The sequence below is a fragment of the Oncorhynchus clarkii genome, chromosome 3, assembly GCF_045791955.1.
Source record: "Oncorhynchus clarkii lewisi isolate Uvic-CL-2024 chromosome 3, UVic_Ocla_1.0, whole genome shotgun sequence".
NCBI lineage: Eukaryota > Metazoa > Chordata > Actinopteri > Salmoniformes > Salmonidae > Oncorhynchus > Oncorhynchus clarkii.
Window position 1 is genome coordinate 58,423,849 of NC_092149.1, and position 20,102 is coordinate 58,443,950.

Genomic DNA, 20,102 nt, shown 5'->3' on the forward strand with positions numbered 1-20,102 from the left:
TGTTATTTGAGTGACTCAAAAATACTACTGTGATGCTGGATACCATATTCAACCAATGGTCTGACCAAACTAGGCCTGAATACCCATTTTTGTTTATACTATCAGACAAGAGAATCAGCACGCTATTTCACTGAAGATAAACAGTTGAATGCTTCGCTCTCACCATAGTAGGAATCAGTGGGTGATTCCTTTGTCAGGATCATTTGATAGGTGTTACATTTTATATAATGCTGCTGCATGCCATTACTATTTAGGTCCCACAAAAACAGTTCACCGTTATTCCCCTGTTTTCCAGTCGTCCTTTTTTCCACAGATTGCAGAGTTTCCAGCAACTGCAGCCCAAGCCCTGGCGTGACGCCTATAAATCTGCTGTGTTTTTCTACCCGTCGACCTTTCAGAGGCGGTGACGTCTGAGGATGACTCATCTGAACTGAGCAGACCTGTGTCATCTGTAGAATCAGCAGCGGTTCCTGATAAGCCATCCTTGGAGAGTTGTTGTAGGGGCCCCTGATGCCCTGTTCTAATACTTAAGGGTGGAAAAGCAAACAAAGGACCCTTCAGTCTGGACAGCGTTTATGCCCACTTCTTGAGGAACGACCATTATGTTGAACCTCAGGCCAAGGTACTGGTGGGTTACAGCCACTGGCAGCAAGTGTCTGATGTATTGCACTGAGAAGTAATAGGATTGGACCGTTGGCTTTGTAAAAACGCATCATTCAAGAGAAGACATTCTTTGAAGCATTGTAAACACCCTATTCTAAAACAAATGACAAATCACAGTCTAGCTATAAACAATAAAGTGTCTGGTGCTCTGTTCAAATTCAGATCACTTGAGCAAACAGTCTAAACAAGAGGTCAAATACAATACAACAGTAAAGTCTGTTTGGACTGGGTGATGTCCTTCATGGTAATTTATGGTTTGGTTCCAGTGGCCTCAGACCGCTCCCATAGCGGGACGTAAATTGGGAACATGACCCCAGTTGGATAGAACTCTAGGAAGGTCAGAGGTTAATATCCTGGGCCGTTTGTCCGCTCTGTGTCACAGATGGACTCTGCAGTGAAAATGAAGTCGACTTTGTTGGAGTTGTAAAGGTTTTCGGTTTCACTCAGAAGTGGCGTCTGTGGTAGCTGGATTCATAGGAAAAATCTTGAAACAACCTAATGCATGGTAGTCAGTGGGAGAAAAATGTCTTGTTCTTTTTTGCCTTTTTGGCTTCTCCTCTCAGGGCAGCCAAAACAGCAATAGCATTCTCAGGCTTTAGACCCTACAGTGTAATTTCCAATCCTTTTCATCCAAAGGGATTAGCCTCTCTCTTTTACCTCAGGATCTGCGGGGTGGTAATTTAAAGGTGACCTGTGGGAGAGAGTGTGGGAAAGAGCGGGTGTGGAAAAGGCGTTTCTCTATTTTTCAGTACTCAGTGTCCTTCACAGAGAGGTTGAACTCTTAGATTGAAGATGCTTGTTGTGCAACAACAGGGAAAAAAAACTAGAATATGTTAATCCTCAAAACATAGCTCAAACCACAGCTCAAACATATCAAAACAATGACCAGAAAAAGTAACCTGTCATCACCAGCAAAGCTAACTTTGCAGATGAGCCGTAACATGTTTTTAGTGATTGCGATTGAGTGTAGTTTCAGGCCTGGTTGTTGAATGCCTGGTTGGCGAAGGCAGGGTTTGAAGAATGACCCTCATTGTATGAGGGCATGGCTGCATATCCTGTTCAGCTTCGACCGGCTGAGATTGTAATTACCCTTACAGAGGATTCTCAGGGAAGAGGTACAGTATCTGTAAACACATCAAGTCCTCTCACTGCAGGGAACACAACCCAGCATAGGCTCTCTGTGGATTCCTGTACATTGAAACAAGTGGTTGCCATTGGTAATGGTCACTGATAAAGTAGCCTACACATGGCATAACCTGGTAAGAGGGTGATAGTGGAACTAGGCACAGTGCTTGTGACTCTGAAAATGGACAGAGTTTAAGGATACTACCTTGTATGAATGTTCATTTGATCCAATTGCTATGCATGTGTGAGCGTGCGTTTGTGAGTGTGTGTTAGCTTTTCTGCAGACATTGTTTTATATAGAAAAAAAAGTGTCATCTGTGTGTGTTCTGCGGTCTACTCATGAAGCATCAGAGGACCGCATTGCATTATAGGAAACATTTATCAAAGCAAACACCACCAGCAGTGATTGACATGCTCCTAGGTCACCACAGGTTTTCCTCCAACTCCTTCTCATATTTATATAGTTGATGTCATGACCAGCTCAATCTGACATCTTATTTATTCTCTCCCCAATTTCGATCTTGTGTCATCGCTGCAACTCCTCAACGGGCTCGGGAGAGGCGAAGGTGGAGTTATGCGTCCTCCGAAACATGACCGCCTAACCGTGCTCCTTAACACCCACCAGCTTATCCCGGATGCCAGCCGCACCAATGTGTCAGAGGAAACGCTGTTCAACTGACGATGGGGTCAGCCTGCAGGCACCCGGCCTGCCACAAGGAGTCGCTAGGGCGTGATTAGCCAAGGAAAGCCCCCCCCCAATTGTGCGCCGTCCTATAGGACTCCTTTGGCACAGCCCGGGAATGAACCCTGGTCTGTAGTAACGCAAGATCAGACCATTGATAAAAGGAACACATAAAAAGGTAAATGAAAACCATGAATTGTTTCACAAGAGTCTGGCTCATCGAATGTTTAAATCAAAGAATGAATGTGGTGCATGTTAGAATTACCAGTGAACAGCCCAGGCCCTAAAGATATACCACCCTGATTTGTCCCTGTGAATACTACTTACCATATAGGAAGCATTAGTGTAGTGTAGGCCACCAGTGTAAGGTATAAGATGTCAAAAGATTGACCGTTTTGAAGATAAGAACTTCTATAAATGGAGACATAACCGTGGGAACAGGGTAAAAGAGGACAGCAATAGATGTTGCTGGGCGTAACCGCGGAAACAATCAGTGGATATTGATGTAAGTGTGAGCTCTTCTCCAGAGGAAGACACTGACAATAAGGAAGCATGTTGTGCAAAACCCCAACATATTTATGGAAGTTGTTTCTGGTTTGGAGGTGATCCAGGAGGTGTAACTGTTTTAGACGCGTTATGGGGATTCTGAGTCATGACAAGTTGTCGAAGAGCTAGCCTGAAAGATGGATGGGGTTCCCCGGCCCCTTTACAGTAAAGGGAAAGGACAGAGCTAACTTTCAACACCTGATTCTCAGAAAAGAAAAAGAGAAGACTGGTTGGCATGGAAGGGAATCACAAAAATAGATGTACTTTTAATGCCTATCCTCCCATTTGGCAACACACACCTTTGCTCTACTGATCCAACTATGTCCCATGGAGCAAAGCACTCTAGTCTAGACCCACGACTCCCGCACCGCAGCTTTCCCAGAAGCACCCTTTCTGTATGTTGTGTAAGTTGTGTTTGCTTTTGTCTGCCCAAGACAAAGTCATGTTCATTACAAATCCCTGTGCTAATATGTGTCTTCATGAAAATCCTGGCGTGTAGGACTAACATGATTAAGTGGTTGTGGTGATGTGATGTGAATGAAAAGACAGAGCACCAGTCCTGGCCTTGGTCAGCTCTGGGATTGCTCTGGCTACAATGTGGCTGATTGAGGGTAGTAGCAGGTTTCTACCACTGGCTACACTTTGTCTGACTGGGACCACTAGTAGGTCTCTATCTGGAATTTGGTCTGGGGTTAGGGTTGAGGCTAGGGTTAGGATAGAGTTGCGATGTGGACATGAAGCTAGGGTTCGGTAGCCTGATGACTCACACTAAATTCTTCCGTTGCTCTATCGTTCGCTACATACTTTAGTCTGAGACTGCCATCATTGAAGTCGTTTGTGGTGACGAGGGACACGGGGGGTGTAGTACAAAACAATAGTCGATTGGATTGTCTCTAACCAATCAGAGTATCAAAGCCAATGACACATTTTCAAACTGTAGCTTTACCCACGTGTGTTCTGGCTCTGGCCCAACCCATCGGTTTCTGGACCAATCAGACGGCGCCGAATGTGTTTGCATTCGGTGAAGGGTTGAGGAGGTACTCAGATCCAGACTCATTGCAGAGAAGAAATGAACGCCTGTGGGCGTGGCGTAGCATGGGCATGTCGTGGGGTTAGGGTTTGAAACCTGGAACAGGATTACTGGTTCTGGGGATGTGAATGAAAGATCTGCTATTGTACATTAGTATAATGCAGATGAGGTACCGGCATAGCTTTTGAAATGGATTCAGGACAATTTGAATGAATGCAGTTGAGTAAAGACAGTTAATAAAACAGGAAATGATGAGTTATGGATAGTTTTGTTCTCCATTGTTGTTTTAAGTGGACAGACTTTGTGACACAGCTTTCCCACTCCCTGCAATCAGGTACATCCTCCTGACCTGGCTGAGCACTCACCCTGACTCAGTAAACAATACATTTAGCAAGCTCTGATGTCTTACGACTGACTGCATGCTGTATGTTTTTGTAGCTGGTCCTTGGCGCCTGTTTGTCACAATTTTGCGGGTGGGGAGAGAGGTAGAGAGGGTGTAGGAGGAGTATTGGCTTGCAGCACTGGGCATATTGTTGTTATGACATGCATTATCTGAATTAGGCCCACACATAATTATACCTACGGAGGAGCAACTTCTACAAAGGAATTTTAGGCGCGTTCACACCGCACTTTAGCCCAGGGTTAACAAATGCTTGTGTGAACACAGGATAAACTAGACCAAGGCCAGTCTTAGCCTAGGGATAAGATAGCCTGGGGCTAAGAACAATGCCGTGTGAAAAGTCCTTTCGAATGTCTTTGAACTTCAGAGAGTTGGCTTAACGTTAGACCAGAGTTAGCTATCTAGCTCGCTAACAAGCTTGTGTGTGCACAGCGGCACCAGAATTGAAATAAAACATGTCTCATTGTAGTTAACAAATCCAATATGAAACGTGATAACTATAGTATCCTTAAGTAGCATTAAAAAATGTAATACATTCATTTCTAATCAAACATCTTTGTCCCTTATTTCGGAATCATAATGTCAGTAGGCTACAGTAAACTATACTTCAGAGGGGAAGGGGCAGGTAGCATACACTGGAAGACTTTTAGCAGGCGGGCTGGCAGGCACTGGGTTACGTTTCTGAGTGACAGAGTGAGGACTTTGCATAGGCGCTTTGTTGCATTTTTTGTGGGACAAAAAAAAATGCCTGGAATGTAAAATAATGTTATTAACTGGTTCCCAAGCTCGTTCCTGGTTCTGTTTCTGTTCCTCTAAAAATGGCGTTATTTTCTGGTTTTCGGTTCTGTTCCTTGAACCAGTGTCAATCTCTGGATACAACTGATATGTTTTTGATACAACAGAGAGTTCGTCCACACAAAAATGGTTACACAGCCTATGTTTGTGTAATTATTTTGAAGAAAAAATATTTTGTATCACAACCGTTGTGCCAATACGTTGTAGATCAGTTGTACAATCTGTGTGTACAGAGCCCATGTGTTGAATTTTAGTTTGTGTGATAGAGTTGATTAATGGTGTCTCCTAAATAAGCTAAAGATTTCTGTGATCATTTCAATTGAATGTCGGAATTGAATTAATGAAATTCCTTGAAGAAAGGACCATTTCTTTTGGAGTCGGGTTTGATGTTAATTATTCATTCTTTATGCAAACTAACAAGTAACCAGTCTGACCTAGATATCAACCTTAATTAAATATTAATGCTGCTAATTTCCCCCTTACAATATTAATTATTGTGATACATTCTGCCAGCATGTGCTTAAACCCCCACATATAAACAGTTTCATATCAGTCTTGTTGTCAACAGTAGCAATTCAGATCAGCTCATATCACCGATAGACAGCTTTTCCCTGTCTGTCGGTGATATGAGCTGATCTGAATTGCTCCTGTCGACAACAAGACTGGTAGGTAGGTCGGTCGGTCGGTCGGTCCTGTCTGCCATTCATATTTACTTAATAATGTCATTCTAAGGAGGGAGTCAAACTTTAGGAAATGATAATAACACCCCCTCATCACTCACAACTCAACCTCCATTCTTCAGACAGGAAACTGAGACCAAAACTTTCTCATCCACATGTAGAATATTTACACTGACCCCATGGTTACAGTGAGTGAGTCTCAGTGGTGGGGAAAGGTAATGTAAATACATAATGACTGACTCACTATACATCAAAGACTTAATCAACAATATTCCTTCAAGACAATAGCAGCAGTCCTCAAAACGACAAAAAAAGGGAGAGAAAAAAAAGGTTGACATGCAAAACCTTGGCTAGCATTGGAGCTGAAAGCAGAAAGTGGAAAAAACATGTATTTGAACCTAGACTTATCTGTTAGACTGACAGACACAAACCTCAGTGGGTAGGCCTACATAGGGATGAGAATGTGAGAGAAAAACCTCTGAGGCGTTGGTTTGAGACCTTCCAAAAGCAACAGACTTTTTATGAGTTGAGTGATGTGAATTGTGCAACTAGATTAACTTGTTTGCTGTCTGACGCTGGCCTGCCATCTCCACATCTTTGTCTTGCAGCCTGCCTGGGATGTTACCGAATTGTTGTGTACAGCCTTATCTGTCAGCAGCATAGGGCCCTGCTTCAACAGTTAACCCCTCACTGGCTGATTTGAGATAAACCAACCCAAGAACTCGGCCCATAAGGTGATGGTTACTTCCATAATTCTGGAATTAGTACTGGAATCAGTTCCAAGACATTTCTGCAGTTTTTAGGATGTTCTCCTGTAATCCTTTTCACAATTGTGTGGAGTCTGGGGTCCACACCCAGGAGTGGCTTTATACCCAGAATGTAACACCTGTTACAGAGACAATAAGTTGACTGTGTGTTTCTAAGCCAATTGGTTTACCACATTTTAAGCATTAGCCGGGGTGCAGGGGTCCCAAGAAATATCAACAATATCATTCCAATATTTTTCTATTTCATATACAAACAAATCATCTGTATCCACAGAAGAAGATGCAATCATTTGGGATAGACATCCCTTTTCTCCAAGGAGAAAAATCTAACAAAAGGGTTCTTTGTTGCAGAAGTTTCAACAATTGTCTGTAGCGACCAATGTAACACAGTAAAACATCTTGTTCATTCAGATCCAATTAGAGCCAATAGAGAGCCATGTCAATCAGCGGTCACTGAGGCATGACCCAAGATCCCAAACATGTAAAGAGGCTCAAATGATACCTCCAACATGGAACCAGATTCCAGACAGACTCAATGCTTCCAGGCTGTTGTCTGGTCTCTCTCCACTCGTGACGGTCACACGCACAGTTGTTTGATGCTGAGGCAGCCCCCCTGCCACGATGTCTAGCCTGGATAGCCTGATTAGTAAAGCCCCTTGTTCTGGACCCATATCTCACACACACAATCACATCCACCCTGGTTAGGTCACACAACACACTATACTGGGGTTTCTAAAGTATCTGAGTTCAGTAGACATTGTGACTATTCCCTGACCTTTGTGGTAATGCAATGCATATGGTGCTTGTCTTTGGAGTGAATGGTTTGATTTGGTTAGATTAAACTGGCTGGGAAATATGGGACTTTAAAGTGATTTATAAACCTACAATGCGCACATTTTCTCAGCCTTTTCTAAACGTTTAGTCTTGAATCTTTCTTTTGCTTACATTATTAGTTAAGACGCTAATATTGCCCTTGCTGTTTCATGGCGGTACATTGTGTTCACAGAGCCTGTTTACATTAACATCTGTTTGAACTCATTTTACAACACACGCAAACTCTATGAACATTCACCCCTGAGCTTTCCAGACAACAAACACTTTGTGAAATCACTAAGTACTGTATCTGGGAGACAATAAGAGTTCAATAAAACATAGCGATTTTGTTATAAACGCCAAGTTCCTTTAAAAAAATCATCTTTAACTTACTATAGAACAACAGGAAATCTAGTCTATGGTGTTAACCCATGTGACAAGTCCATTATGTCCAGGTCACAGCACCGCAACCCTTGACCTTGTCGGTCTTATAAGAACACTGGGTGTTGGCCAACAGAGTTTGTAGCCTGCTGTGATAAACACCAGAGACCACTGGTTGGAGCAGTGCACTCTTATTCAATCTCAACCACTCTTGCATGCCTTGGCACTATTAGTACACTAGTCCTATTTAAGCCCTCTCTAAGGACATTGTAAACTGCACTAAATATGTGCTTCCCAGTTACTGAGTTGATGTTGAGAATCTTATCATATGATCTCGCTTGCCAGCTCATTATAGAGAATAGTTTACAGTGTAACAGATTTACAACTTATTTATCTAAAAGTGCTGCTGAGGAAAGTGAGTGGGAAATATTTAAATGATTAGACATGTTAGAGCTTCTGTTATGGGTCTTTATCTGATAGGTACCATACTTTTCACCAAGACACGGTCTCTACAGGACAAACTGAATAAATAGGCACTATATCACTGCATGGAAAGGTACAGCAGTAGGGCTAAGTGGAGCAGGAATGAATGGTCTCCTCCATGTATCTACATGCTCAGTGTAAAGAGAAGCTGGTGAACTCTAAACCCTGTGTGACCTCATCATTGTCGAGGAAGTGTGAGAATTCAGTTGAACTAGGTCATGTTCACTCATCTTAGGCCTACTTACTTTGTCACGCCCATGTTGAGTGTTTGTAAATATCCCTAAAAAGATGATCAAGTGCATTTTGTGGAATAGCCTGTTTGGTAGGGTTTGGTTTTCTGGCACAACATTTGTACTCCAAGAATGAGGATAGAGAATCTATCAGCATAATTTCCAGAAGGTACAACTACAATTCGAGTTACTGTGACAGGGGACCCATCTGCTGTGCTTTACCTGGCACAGTAGAGGATAATACAATACATGTTAAACAGTACCCGAGACATTCACTTCTACCACTTGTGACTCCCTATACAATAGCCTGAACTGAGACATGCTCATTTTAGCTTATCAAGTTCAAACACGTGCCTGCTACAGTGAAGGAGAGATGTGGGTCATTAGGTCGAATAATTTCAAATGTAAACTTTTTTTTTTTTACATGTTTATTTCATATCTCCCCTCAACACACCGAATTATCCATTTAAATGAAGGTCACTTCAACAATCCCTGCTTCCCTTCTCCCAGAAAGAACTGACCACGTGATGTGTTTTATTGCATTTAATGTGTGGACCTCAGGACAAAAGCTGCCACAAGAATCACAGACCCTTTTAAAAACAGTTAATCTTGTAAAGTGACAGAGACAAGTGCTGCCGCTCTCTTCTAGACAAGTGCATTGATTACGGTCACAAGTACAATATTCAAGGATTCAAGGGTTAACTGGATCTCAGGACCTGTGAACAAGACATGAGGTCTCTATTCTGAAGGCAACGCGGATCAAATAAGAGCTCTTGAGATTAACCCCATGACATCAGAAAAGCCAAATTCTTACTTTTTGATAAAAATGGGGGTTTATCAACCCAAGTCAAGGGCAGCAGCAGGTCCCCATGTTTTTCTTATCTAGCTGCAGGATTGATTCTACTATGAAAATCTCATCTGGGCAGAGTCAATCCACCCTTAATGGGGAAATCCACTCAAACTATATTTTGTCCATTGTTAATACAGTCACAATATATTTTATATGTCAGCAGTCAAGTCCAAGATATTGGACTTTGAAGAAGCAGTGTCACTTACCCCATCATGAAAATAAAAAAATACCAAAGACAATGTGAGTGGATTTTTTATCCACCTTCTATTTCACATTCAATTTAACTTTTATTTATACAGCTAAATCTCATTGAGATAAAAATCTATTTCGCAAGAGAGACCCTTTTCAATCAGGCCAACCACAATACACTAAAGGAACAGATAGAGATGCTGAAAATAAATATATTATCATGGTAAAACTGTCAGGGATCATGGTTGTGGGTATTTCACAATATCGGTGTACCATACTATTTTGAAGGTTTCTATACAAATGTGAAGTACAAAGAAAAAGCTAATGGTAGTTAAGGGCTGTGTAAAGAGCCTTGACACGTCAAAGTGTAATAGCAACCACATACCAGACACTCTCCCATCATTCAGGTTTAGTTCCCTTGCAGCTTCTTCATGATAAGGCTATGGGGAGGTGCGCTGGTGAAAACTGTCCCCACGAAAACATGCGTCCCCCACAATGCATGGCGGATGACTTTGCAGCAGCCCAAGTCCTCGATGCTGAAGCCCAGGTTACGGTACCTCTCGTCGGTCTCAAACAGTGTGTTGTTGGTGTACGACCCAAAGAACTGGAGGAGACAAACACATGGGAAAAGATCTGAATACTGCTTGTTTTGAAAGATTTAAGTTGAACAAATATAAATCAATTTAAAATCGTTAAGAAGACCACACAACTGCCATCCCTGTCTCACAACTGTATGTACTGTTCATAAAATATTACAGAAATAACTATTCCTGTAGCATAGTACTAATCCTTAAGCAGCCATTTTAGTCACTTCTTACTGCCAGGCCTGAGGATGGGTCTATGAAGTCAGCCCAGAAGCCTTCTGTCCTCAGGGCATAACAGATTTCCTTGGCACCGGCAACAAACTGCAACAGAACAACGCAACAACAAATTTACCTTCGACAATTGATTCGATTTTTATTTTCCATTCAAGCATTCCAATTTTGTACTGATACAAACATGTGTAATAGTGACCAACAATCTGATTGTGTTGTTAACTGCAAACGTGTGGAGGTTCCTGCTTGCTATATGTATATAGATTTTTTCAGATACAAAAGAGACCATCTGTTCAAACACATTGTTATTGGTAATCATGTCACCATCAAAGATGGCAACACGCAACAAATGCTGTTGTAGAGATCTAGCCTATTGCTGGGATGGGAGAGGAGGGTGCGTGTCAGGGTGTAGTAAATGAGTGCAGTCAAGGGGGTCAGCGGTACAATTAGAGCGATTCTCAACCAAGGGCATGTTAACCAGACGGTGAATAACGCACAATGTCACAAACAAGCCCTGCTCTAACACGCAATGCCCTCACACACACACTCAAGACTACCAACAGAAGTCTTCTATTGTAATGCTGGGATTGGGAATATGTAATGCACAACCCCATTATCATAAACAAAATAGGTACTTGCTAATCCTTAGAGGCATTGAGTCTGAAAGACTATGTACAGTTGAATCCTTTCAATTCCTTAAATGTAGTTCTTAGAGGAAAACAGACTGGGTTAAAATATACATGTGCCATACACCAGCAACCCATAACTCCTTACAACTTCAGACAGTTAAAAAAAAGAAAAAAAAGGGTCAGAATTTTCTTCAGTGGTTCTGATAGACAGTTCATGTTGTTCATCTGCTATGGGTAAAACTACCCACGGTGTTGTGACACCAACTCACTTTGTCTAGCATCAACTCCCTCTCTTTGTCCACCTCCTCACACCACGCCGTCATGTCGTTCTGAGTCTTCTGGGTCACCGTGACAACCGTCATGCCATTGTTAGGGGCCTCAGGGAACATTGACTCAAAATCTGCAAACACATGGGGAGAACATGCATGGTCAAAAACTATACATGACCATCACACCAAGAGTTATTATGCTCATACATGATGTACATTCCTTTAGTGTTCGAGCCCCCTCTACTGGATACATGTAGAATCTCAACATCAATCTCACAAACACATGAAGAGGTAAACACTTTCACCTCTTCTTCCCTATCCATTCCCCATTTAAGATGTGGACATAGTAAACACATAGACAAAGTATATCAACAAGTTTGAAAGTATAACAATGTGCCAGATATTGTGTGGAGCATGATCAGAGTGTCTGCTTTTACAGTGCATTTGGAAAGTATTCAGACCCCTTGACTTTTTCCACATCTTGCACAAATCGGAGTTGCTCAAATTCTTCTCTGCAGATCCTCTCAAGCTCTGTCAGGTTGGATGGATAGCGTCTCCGCACAAGTATTTTCAGGTCTCTCCAGAGATTTTCGATCGGGTTCAAGTTCGGACTCTGGCTGGGCCACTCAAGGACATTCGGAGACTTGTCCCGAAGCCACTCCTGCATTGTCTTGGCTGTGTGCTTAGGGTTGTTGTCCTGTTGGAAGGTGTACCTTCGCCCCAGTCTGAATTCCTGAGTGCTCTGGAGCAGGTTTTCATCAATGATCTCTCTGTACTTTGCTCCGTTCATCTTTCCCTCGATCCTGACTAGTCAAATCAAATCAAATTTTATTTGTCACATACACATGGTTAGCAGATGTTAATGCGAGTGTAGCGAAATGCTTGTGCTTCTAGTTCCGACAATGCAGTAATAACCAACAAGTAATCTAGCTAACAATTCCAAAACTACTACCTTATAGACACAAGTGTAAGGGAATAAAGAATATGTACATAAAGATATATGAATGAGTGATGGTACAGAGGAGCATAGGCAAGATACAGTAGATGGTATTGAGTACAGTATATACATATGAGATGAGTATGTAAACAAAGTGGCATAGTTAGTGGCTAGTGATACATGTATTACATAAAGATGCAGTAGATGATAGAGTACAGTATATACGTATACATATGAGATGAATAATGTTGGGTATGTAAACATTATATTAGGTAGCATTGTTTAAAGTGGCTAGTGATATATTTTACATAATTTCCCATCAATTCCCATTATTAAAGTGGCTGGAATTGAGTCAGTGTGTTGGCAGCAGCCACTCAATCTTAGTGGTGGCTGTTTAACAGTCTGATGGCCTTGAGATAGAAGCTGTTTTTCAGTCTCTCGGTCCCAGCTTTGATGCACCTGTACTGACCTCGCCTTCTGGATGATAGCGGGGTGAACAGGCAGTGGCTCGGGTGGTTGTTGTCCTTGATGATCTTTATGGCCTTCCTGTGACATCGGGTGGTGTAGGTGTCCTGGAGGGCAGGTAGTTTGCCCCCGGTGATGCGTTGTGCAGACCTCACTACCCTCTGGAGAGCCTTACGGTTGTAGGCGGAGCAGTTGCCGTACCAGGCGGTGATACAGCCCGACAGGATGCTCTCGATTGTGCATCTGTAGAAGTTTGTGAGTGCTTTTGGTGACAAGACAAATTTCTTCAGCCTCCTGAGGTTGAAGAGGCGCTGCTGCGCCTTCTTCACGATGCTGTCTGTGTGGGTGGACCAATTCAGTTTGTCTGTGATGTGTATGCCGAGGAACTAATAACGTACTACCCTCTCCACTACTGTTCCATCGATGTGGATAGGGGGGTGTTCCCTCTGCTGTTTCCTGAAGTCCACAATCATCTCCTTAGTTTTGTTGACGTTGAGTGTGAGGTTATTTTCCTGACACCACACTCCGAGGGCCCTCACCTCCTCCCTGTAGGCCGTCTCGTCGTTGTTGGTAATCAAGCCTACCACTGTTGTGTCGTCCGCAAACTTGATGATTGAGTTGGAGGCGTGCGTGGCCACACAGTCGTGGGTGAACAGGGAGTACAGGAGAGGGCTCAGAACGCACCCTTGTGGGGCCCCAGTGTTGAGGATCAGCGGGGTGGAGATGTTGCCTACCCTCACCACCTGGGGGCGGCCCTTCAGGAAGTCCAGTACCCAGTTGCACAGGGCGGGGTCGAGACCCAGGGTCTCGAGCTTGATGACGAGCTTGGAGGGCACTATGGTGTTAAATGCCGAGCTGTAGTCGATGAACAGCATTCTCACATAGGTATTCCTCTTGTCCAGATGGGTTAGGGCAGTGTGCAGTGTGGTTGAGATTGCATCGTCTGTGGACCTATTTGGGCGGTAAGCAAATTGGAGTGGGTCTAGGGTGTCAGGTAGGGTGGAGGTGATATGGTCCTTGACTAGTCTCTCAAAGCACTTCATGATGACGGAAGTGAGTGCCACGGGGCGGTAGTCGTTTAGCTCAGTTACCTTAGCTTTCTTGGGAACAGGAACAATGGAAGCATGTGGGAACAACAGACTGGGATAGGGATTGATTGAATATGTCCGTAAACACACCAGCCAGCTGGTCTGCGCATGCTCTGAGGGCGCGGCTGGGGATGCCGTCCTGGCCTGCAGCCCTGCGAGGGTTAACACGTTTAAATGTTTTCCTCACGTCAGCTGCAGTGAAGGAGAGTCCGCATGTTTTGGTTGCGGGCTGTGTCAGTGGCACTGTATTGTCCTCAAAGCGGGCAAAAAAGTTATTTAGTCTGCCTGGGAGCAAGACATCCTGGTCCGTGACGGGGCTGGTTTTCTTTTTGTAATCCGTGATTGACTGTAGACCCTGCCACATACCTCTTGTGTCTGAGCCGTAGAATTGAGATTCTACTTTGTCTCTATACTGACGCTTAGCTTGTTTGATTGCCTTGCGGAGGGAATAGCTACACTGTTTGTATTCGGTCATGTTTCCGGTCACCTTGCCCTGATTAAAAGCAGTGGTTCGCGCTTTCAGTTTCACGCGAATGCTGCCATCAATCCACAGTTTCTGGTTTGGGAATGTTTTAATCGTTGCTATGGGAACGACATCTTCAACGCACGTTCTAATGAACTCGCTCACCGAATCAGCGTATTCGTCAATGTTGTTGTTTGATGCAATACGATGATGCAATAGTTTCTGTATGTAGGCAGGGATCAACAAAATGGAGTCGTGGTCAGCTTTTCCGAAAGGAGATCGGGGCAGGGCCTTATATGAGTCGCGGAAGTTAGAATAGCAATGATCCAAGGTTTTTCCAGCCCTGGTTGCGCAATCGATATGCTGATACAATTTAGGGAGTCTTGTTTTCAGATTAGCCTTGTTAAAATCCCAAGCTACAATGAATGCAGCCTCAGGATATATGGATTCCAGTTTGCAAAGAGTCAAATAAAGTTAGTTCAGAGCCATCGATGTGTCTGCTTGGGGGGGGAATATATACGGCTGTGATTATAATCGAAGAGAATTCCCTTGGTAGATAATGCGGTCGACATTTGATTGTGAGGAATTCTAAATCAGGTGAAGAGAAGGACTTGAGTTCCTGTATGTTGTTGTGACCACACCACGTCTCGTTAACCATGAAGCATACGCCCCCGCCCCTCTTCTTACCAGAAAGATGTTTGTTTCTGTCGGCGCGATGCGTGGAGAAACCAGCTGGCTGCACCGACTCCGATAGCGTCTCTCCAGTGAGCCATGTTTCCGTGAAGCAAAGAACGTTACAGTCTCTGATGTCCCTCTGGAATGCTACCCTTGCTCGGATTTCATCAACCTTGTTGTCAAGAGACTGGACATTGGCGAGTAGAATGCTAGGGAGTGGCGCATGATGTGCCCGTCTCCGGAGCCTGACCAGAAGACCGCTTCGTTTCCCCCTTTTACGAAGTCGTTTTTTTGGGTCGCCGGCTGGGATCCATTCCGTTGTCCTGGGTGACAGGATCCGCTTCGCGAAAGTCATATTCTTGGTCGTACTGATGGTGAGTTGACGCTGCTCTTATATTCAGTAGTTCTTCTCGACTGTATGTAATGAAACCTAAGATGACCTGGGGTACCAATGTAAGAAATAACACGTAAAAAAACAAAAAAATGCATAGTTTCCTAGGAACGCGAAGCGAGGCGGCCATCTCTGTCAGCGCCTCATCTCTCCTCTAGTCTCCCAGTCCCTGCCGCTGAAAAACATCCCCACAGTATGATGCTGCCACCACCATGCCAGGTTTCTTCCAGACATGGTGTTTGGCAATCAGGCCAAAGAGTTCAATCTTGGCTTCATTAGACCAGACAATCTTGTTTTCATGGTCAGAGTCCTTTAGGTGCCTTTTGGCAAACTCCAAGCGGGCTGGAATGTACCTTTAATTGAGGTCTGGCCACTCTACCATAAAGGCCTGATTGGTGGAGTGCTGCAGAGATGGTTGTCCTTCTGGAAACTGTCAAAATGATAATCAGTTTCTTGGTCACCTCCCTGACTAAGGCCCTTCTCTCCCGATTGCTCAGTTTGGCTGGGAGGCCAGCTCTAGGAAGAGTCTTGGTGGTTCCAAATTTATTCAATTTAAGGATGATGGAGGCCACTGTTCTTGGGGACCTTCAACGCTGCTGACATTTTATGGTACCCTTCCACAGATCTGTGCCTTAATAAAATACTATCTCGGAGCTCTACGGACAATTCCTTTGACCTCATGGCTCGTTTTTGCTCTGACATGCTCTGTCAACTGTGGGATCTTATATAGTCAGGTGTGTGCCTTTCCAAAACATTTTCAATCAATTGAATTTACCACAGGTGGACTCCAATCAAGTTGAAGAAACATCTCAAGAATGATCAATGGAAACAGGATGCACCTGAGCACAATTTCGAGTCTCAGAGCAAAGGGTCTGAATACTTAGGGACTTTACTCGTTTTAATCAATTTTCAATCATTTCTAAAAACTGTTTTTGCTTTGTCATTATGGGGTAGTGTGTGTAGATTGAGGAGGAAAAACATGCATTTAATCAATTTTAGAATGAGGATAACATGTGGGGAATGGGTCTGAATACTTTCTGAATGCACTGTATGTTGTGCATTTTTACAGAAAGTAAGACTGCTCACATAGGGCTATATCTGTTTGGTGAAAGGAAAACAATCATATATATATATATATATACCTTTCTTCAGCAGCTCAGGGCAAGACTGTATCGCACACTCTACATTGGAGTTATCAAAGTACTGTTCTGCTCTGTTGACTATTTGTTCCGGGGGATCAGCCTCTTTCCCCTAAGACAAACAATCATGGAACGTTGCTCAGAAAACCAAAAACATCCCAGAATATTACGCTGCATAATATGCATATGCTTCATTATCACCAGAAGAAATGTATGTCAATTGTGAAACCAACCACACTTACTTGGAACTCGCCGACAAATTGGGCAAGAATGAACTCATGCCTCTCGCAGCTGGAGGGAGCAGTGAGCACGTCGGGGACTGTCCGGTGGACTGGGCCATTAATCTTCTGTTCTGCTGTGCCTTCCAGGTGGCAGTCAAAGCCTGAGTTACCTGGCAGTTGGAAGCGCTGGTCCTGAGGCCCGAACGGACCCATACTATCATCTGGCCAAACTGTCCTGGGTCCTGACAATGAAACATAATTTAACAAGAAGTTGATCCAATTATTGAGCCAATTGATTCACACACCTTCTGAATAACAGACAGTTGGTATATGACGTTCACATTCAGGCAACTTCAGTATCATCATTGTGATTAGAGGTCTGCACTTACCAAGGTCAGGGGGTGTGATGGCTACACGAGGCTCATCAGAGCCAGATGATCCAGCACCAGAGAATGTTCTCTGGTTGGTTCCAGCAATCCGCCGGACCAGTACATGAAGCCCTGGCAGGTAAGTCACCAGCCTGGCTCTGCTACAGAGCACCTGAGGAACAGAGAAGGAACATCATCATCAGGACACACACGACACAAGCATTAAGTGTGTGTGTGTGTGACATTGGATTCTGATCAAATCTCGAAGTCTATGTCAAATAGACTTACACTGGCCATCCTGTTGGGCCTCTCCCTCTTCTGTTATTCACTTGCAAAACTGCAAAAGACAAAGTAATAAATTAACCAACTGCACAAATCTCATTGAGATAAATCTCATTAGACACAAAACACTGAAAGATGGTGCAGTTGACTGTCAACAGGCTAACTAGCTGGCTACAAATAATTTGAATCACAATTCAGAATATCCTGTATCTACCTTACCCAGTAGTACCGTCACTTAGTGCTCATTGACAACTATTTCAGACTACATAGCTGCCACAACATTACATAACAGGGTACAGCAGGACTGTAGGGAATGTTAGCTAGCTAGCTAGCCAGCTAATGTTAGCTAACTAAAAAGTGAGAGCTGTGGTGTATTCATTGGTCAGATTCTGTTGCAAAATGTTTTGCAACAGAAACGGTTTACTCCAAATGCTCTTGCAACATGACGTAAAAGAAGTTGGGTTCTTAAATGGAATTTGTAGTTCATTTTAATGTTATGGCAAAGACAGTAAGTACTGTATGGTTTCCTGACCATTCCAATCTAAATAGTCTTTAAAGTGTTTGGCACAAGCTTCACAACTATAAATGATCAATTCTTCCATGCTCTAAAGTGGAGTGAAGTCCACAGGGTTCCTTCCACCTTCTTCCAGCTATGTTTCCCAACAGACCAAATGTTTTGCAACAGAATCCAACTAATGAATACACCCCTGCTCGCTAAACTGCAGTACATTTATTTTCAGTTTACATAGGGACGGCAGGTAGCCTAGTGGTTAGAGCTGACAAGGTAAAAATCTGTCGTTCTGCCCCTGAACAAAGCAGTTAACACAGTGTTCCCCGATAGGCCGTCATTGCAAATAAGAATTTGTTCTTAACTGACTTATCTAGTTAAATAAAGGTTAAATACATTTTAAAAATGGGTCAAATATAGCACTCTTAGTCGTTAGAGCTAAGTAATTAAAATGACGCCCTATGTAGTGTGTAATCTGCATATAGGGCTAACCCTCCTGAAAGGGAATGTAAAAACGTATATTTTGTTTACATTCAATCCCCAATATTGCACTTTTACGACTGTCCCTAAACCACCTGAGCGTCAGAAATCAGCATAATGCCTCCTTCTCTGTTAAGGAAAGTGCTCTCTAACATCATCTGATTCTCAATATATCCTATCATCATCCTATGACTCCGTCTGATAGCTATTGACGAGCAAACTCTGAATATCGAAAGTAAAAACAAATTTACTGAGGGGCAAGACCACACAGCTAATGTGCTAGCTAGCTCTACGTTGGCCGATTTATAGTAGTTTAGGCTCTGACAATAAATGTAATATATTTACCTTAATTAAATTCGTTTAAGAATATCCCCTTCTTGCAAACATGAATCAATAAAATACGTTGAAAAGATCAATAGGTCTTATCTGTGTTTATCCTTGACCTAACTTTAGCTCGAATGCCATCTATCTGCTTCACCTTTCGTTGTGCACATGCGCGCTTACGTGGATAAATGACGGAACCCTACGAGCAACATAAATGGCTTGACGTAACAAGGTTGCAAAAAAAGAAATAACATCAAAATGCAGAATCATGTTTGCACACTAGATGTCGATATATCCATATCCATGAGTGGCAGCATGTACAGTGCCTTGCGAAAGTATTCGGCCCCCTTGAACTTTGCGACCTTTTGCCACATTTCAGGCTTCAAACATAAAGATATAAAACTGTATTTTTTTTGTGAAGAATCAACAACAAGTGGGACACAATCATGAAGTGGAACGACATTTATTGGATTTTTCAAACTTTTTTAACAAATCAAAAACTGAAAAATTGGGCGTGCAAAATGATTCAGCCCCCTTAAGTTAATACTTTGTAGCGCCACCTTTTGCTGCGATTACAGCTGTAAGTCGCTTGGGGTATGTCTCTATCAGTTTTGCACATCGAGAGACTGAAATTTTTTCCCATTCCTCCTTGCAAAACAGCTCGAGCTCAGTGAGGTTGGATGGAGAGCATTTGTGAACAACAGTTTTCAGTTCTTTCCACAGATTCTCGATTGGATTCAGGTCTGGACTTTGACTTGGCCATTCTAACACCTGGATATGTTTATTTTTGAACCATTCCATTGTAGATTTTGCTTTATGTTTTGGATCATTGTCTTGTTGGAAGACAAATCTCCGTCCCAGTCTCAGGTCTTTTGCAGACTCCATCAGGTTCTCTTCCAGAATGGTCCTGTATTTGGCTCCATCCATCTTCCCATCAATTTTAACCATCTTCCCTGTCCCTGCTGAAGAAAAGCAGGCCCAAACCATGATGCTGCCACCACCATGTTTGACAGTGGGGATGGTGTGTTCAGCTGTGTTGCTTTTACGCCAAACATAACGTTTTGCATTGTTGCCAAAAAGTTCAATTTTGGTTTCATCTGACCAGAGCACCTTCTTCCACATGTTTGGTGTGTCTCCCAGGTGGCTTGTGGCAAACTTTAAACGACACTTTTTATGGATATCTTTAAGAAATGGCTTTCTTCTTGCCACTCTTCCATAAAGGCCAGATTTGTGCAATATACGACTGATTGTTGTCCTATGGACAGAGTCTCCCACCTCAGCTGTAGATCTCTGCAGTTCATCCAGAGTGATCATGGGCCTCTTGGCTGCATCTCTGATCAGTCTTCTCCTTGTATGAGCTGAAAGTTTAGAGGGACGGCCAGGTCTTGGTAGATTTGCAGTGGTCTGATACTCC

At 43.2% G+C, this 20,102-nt stretch overlaps 1 protein-coding gene across 1 annotated transcript; it reads right to left on the minus strand.

Annotated features, from left to right (window-relative positions):
• Positions 1–9,123: 9,123 nt before the first annotated feature.
• Positions 9,124–18,887, minus strand: LOC139399751 (cobalamin trafficking protein CblD-like). Its single transcript, XM_071144990.1, has 8 exons — positions 18,710–18,887; positions 17,383–17,431; positions 17,116–17,266; positions 16,748–16,968; positions 16,509–16,617; positions 11,348–11,478; positions 10,453–10,539; positions 9,124–10,238 (listed from the first exon to the last, which is right to left on the minus strand). The coding sequence occupies exons 2-8, from the start codon at positions 17,389–17,391 to the stop codon at positions 10,044–10,046; spliced, it is 903 nt and encodes a 300-aa protein (XP_071001091.1). The 5' UTR covers positions 17,392–17,431; positions 18,710–18,887; the 3' UTR covers positions 9,124–10,043.
• Between the last annotated feature and the right edge of the window lie 1,215 nt (positions 18,888–20,102).